This window comes from Daucus carota, chromosome 1, assembly GCF_001625215.2.
Source record: "Daucus carota subsp. sativus chromosome 1, DH1 v3.0, whole genome shotgun sequence".
NCBI lineage: Eukaryota > Viridiplantae > Streptophyta > Magnoliopsida > Apiales > Apiaceae > Daucus > Daucus carota.
The window spans coordinates 6592038-6594921 of NC_030381.2; the positions used below are offsets into that span (position 1 = coordinate 6592038).

General features: G+C 38.5%; 1 protein-coding gene across 1 annotated transcript; it reads left to right on the top strand.

The window, feature by feature from the left end:
• On the top strand, positions 1 to 1046 carry LOC108217177 (uncharacterized). The gene is made up of 3 exons (XM_017390022.2): positions 1 to 73; positions 169 to 262; positions 503 to 1046. Exons 1-3 carry the CDS (start codon positions 1 to 3, stop codon positions 1044 to 1046), a joined length of 711 nt encoding a protein of 236 aa, XP_017245511.2.
• The last annotated feature ends 1838 nt before the right edge of the window (positions 1047 to 2884 follow it).

The following is a 2884-nucleotide window of genomic DNA, read 5'->3' on the forward strand; positions in this document are numbered from 1 at the left end:
ATGACAGATTCTTCTTCTTCAGAGCTACCGCGTGTCCCCGGAGAAGAACATAAAGGGGCAGGAGAATCCGAGGGTCAGCTCCATGTGCTGCTCGAATCTTCCCGCTAACTGAAGATCTGGGTTTGAAGTCTGAGGGTGAAACAATTCAGTGGCTTCTCTAACATGCAGAGGAGTCTATCACTAGGGCAAATGGTGGGAGCTCCAAGATCACTGAGACAGATAAAGAAGCTGAGCTTGTCCATGATGATGGACCAGATTATAGGTACCCAAACATTTCTCCAATAAAAGATTCAAAACAAAAAGAATAGAATAACGGTCATCTGACCGGCTAGATTAGTAAAAATATAGCATCAAAATAATATCCAACAGAATTTACATATTTTAAAATTTGCCTATTTCAGAGAAATTGGTGCAAGTATACCCTCATCTACTAGTATATAAACATATTGTATGCATCAAATTGTAGGTACTAAAACATATCTCCAATCAAAGATTTCCCCAGAGCCAATTCTATTCCAAAATCCATGAAGAAGGAAATGGCAGGTTCTTCTTCCTCAGAGCCGCAGAGCGCCCCCAGGAAGGAGAAGAACTTAAAGGGGCACGGTAGGGGCAGGAGGATCCGAGTGTCAGCTCCATGTGCTGCTCGAATCTTCCAGCTAAAGGAAGACTTGGGTTTGAAGTCTGAGGGTGAGACGATTCAGCGGCTTCTCGAACATGCAGAGGAGTCCATCGCTAGGGCAAATGGTGGGACCCCAAAACTCAGGGAGACAGATAAGGAAGCTGAGCTTGTCGATGATGATGGTGGTTCGAAGACCGGAGGACATGCGCCTGTAGGACCTCGTCCAGTGTTTATACCAGGGAGAGGATACTGGATTGTGCCTGAAGGTGGAGGGCCACAGCAAGTGTGGCCGGTTCCCATGGCTCTTACCCATGGTATTTGCACCACAATGCAAGGTCGGTGTCGGCAGAGTTCTCTAAGCACAACCAGTCAACCTTTAGCTCCAATGATGAATTCATTGAGGACGTTTTTGAGGGTCTCTATTTGAGTTGGAAGAGATTTTTGTTTCAAAAAGGTGAAGTTTGAATGTCAAGGGGCTGGAATAGGAACGTTAGTAATGAATAATGGCATTGTGTTATTTTTGTTTAAAAGTTGTGGGGTGCCAAATTATTATAACTTACTTCTTAATTTTATTAATAAAATGCATATTAAGTGCAAGTTATAATGTTTTGAAGGATATGCGTCAAACATACTATTAATATATAAGCAACATTTATATATATAAGCAACATTTTGCTTGTCATTTTCCCCCCGCATTGGTGAATTTCAATTCTTTTAAGTACTAGCTAATAACTTATGTAAGAAGTTGTCTCTTATCGATTGATATGTATATATGGAACACATTAAGATGTGTCGGATCAAAATGTAGTTTGTTAATAGTGTTGATGAATTTTACAAAAATAATTTGTTGTCATGCTTGTTTGGAAAAAACTTATTAAAACTTAAACTCATTTAGTAGTAAAAAATCAATTCAACCTTATCATCAACCCACCTTTATCCATAGATAATATAGAATTTAGAGCATTATTTATTTTTAAATATACTAGTTGAATAATATGTGTCAAAACATACTATTAATATAGAAGTAACATTAATATGTCTTTTTTTTCCGCATTGTTGAATTTTATTCTTTTGACCAATAACTTATGTTAGCAGTTGTTGCTTATCAAATGATATGTATATATATGAAAGATATTAAGATGTGTAAGATCAAATATCATTTATCATTTTTATTTCACAAGAGCAATTTGTTGTGTTGCTTGCTTGGAAAAATTTTATCTGCAGACGTCCGAACTTATAATAAATCTTAACATTGACAAGATCATACAAGAAGCAAACCACCCCGCATTGATAATTTTTCTTCTTCAGAAGAGGAAATGACAGATTCTTCTTCTTCAGAGCTGCCACGTGTCCCCAGGAAGGAGAAGAACATAAAGGGGCAGGGTAGGGGCAGGAGAATCCGAGTGTCCGCTCCATGTGCTGCTCGAATCTTCCAGCTAACTGAAGATCTGGGTTTAAATTCTGACGGCGATACAATTCAGTAGCTTTTCGAACATGCAGAGGAGTCCATCACTAGGGCAAAGAGTGGCACCCCCTAAATCACTGAGACAGATAAAGAAGCTGAGCTTGTCCATGATGATGGTGGTTCGAAGACCGGAGGACAGGCGCCTGTAGGACCTTGTCCACTGTTTATACCAGGGAGAGGATACTGGATTGTGCCTCAAGGTGGAGGGCCACAACAAGTGTCGCCGGTGTCCATGGCTCTTACCCACATGGTATTTGCACCACGATGCAAGATCCTTGTGCGGCAGAGTTCTCAAGGCAGAACCAGTCAACCTTTAGCACCGATGATGTATAGGAGGAGTTTGAGGGGGAAAGAGGTTTTTGTTTCAAAAACGTGACATTTGAATGTCAGGGGTGGAATTGGAATGGATAGTGGATAATGGCGTTATTTTTGTTTTGTAAGTTGTGGTGTGTCAATATAATATGATTTATTTTTTTAATTTTATTAATAAACTACACATCAAAGTAGCAAACCAACCCACACTCAAATTATAAATCTAAGTAGCAAAATGTGACTCAATTATTTCATGGCCCATACAAATTTTATAGATAAATAAGAGATAGTGATGTTTCTTTTCATGTACGTGCATGGGTAATTTTAAGTATGTGTGATTTAATTTTAAATTCCAATAACTTCTGGATATATATAACAAACATATTGAACTTATAGATTTTTCATAACCAAGATTAGAGAAGAAACAATAAGGGTAAGACCTGTTGGCGATGATTTGATTTGCATCTGTTATAATGGTTGTGGATAAA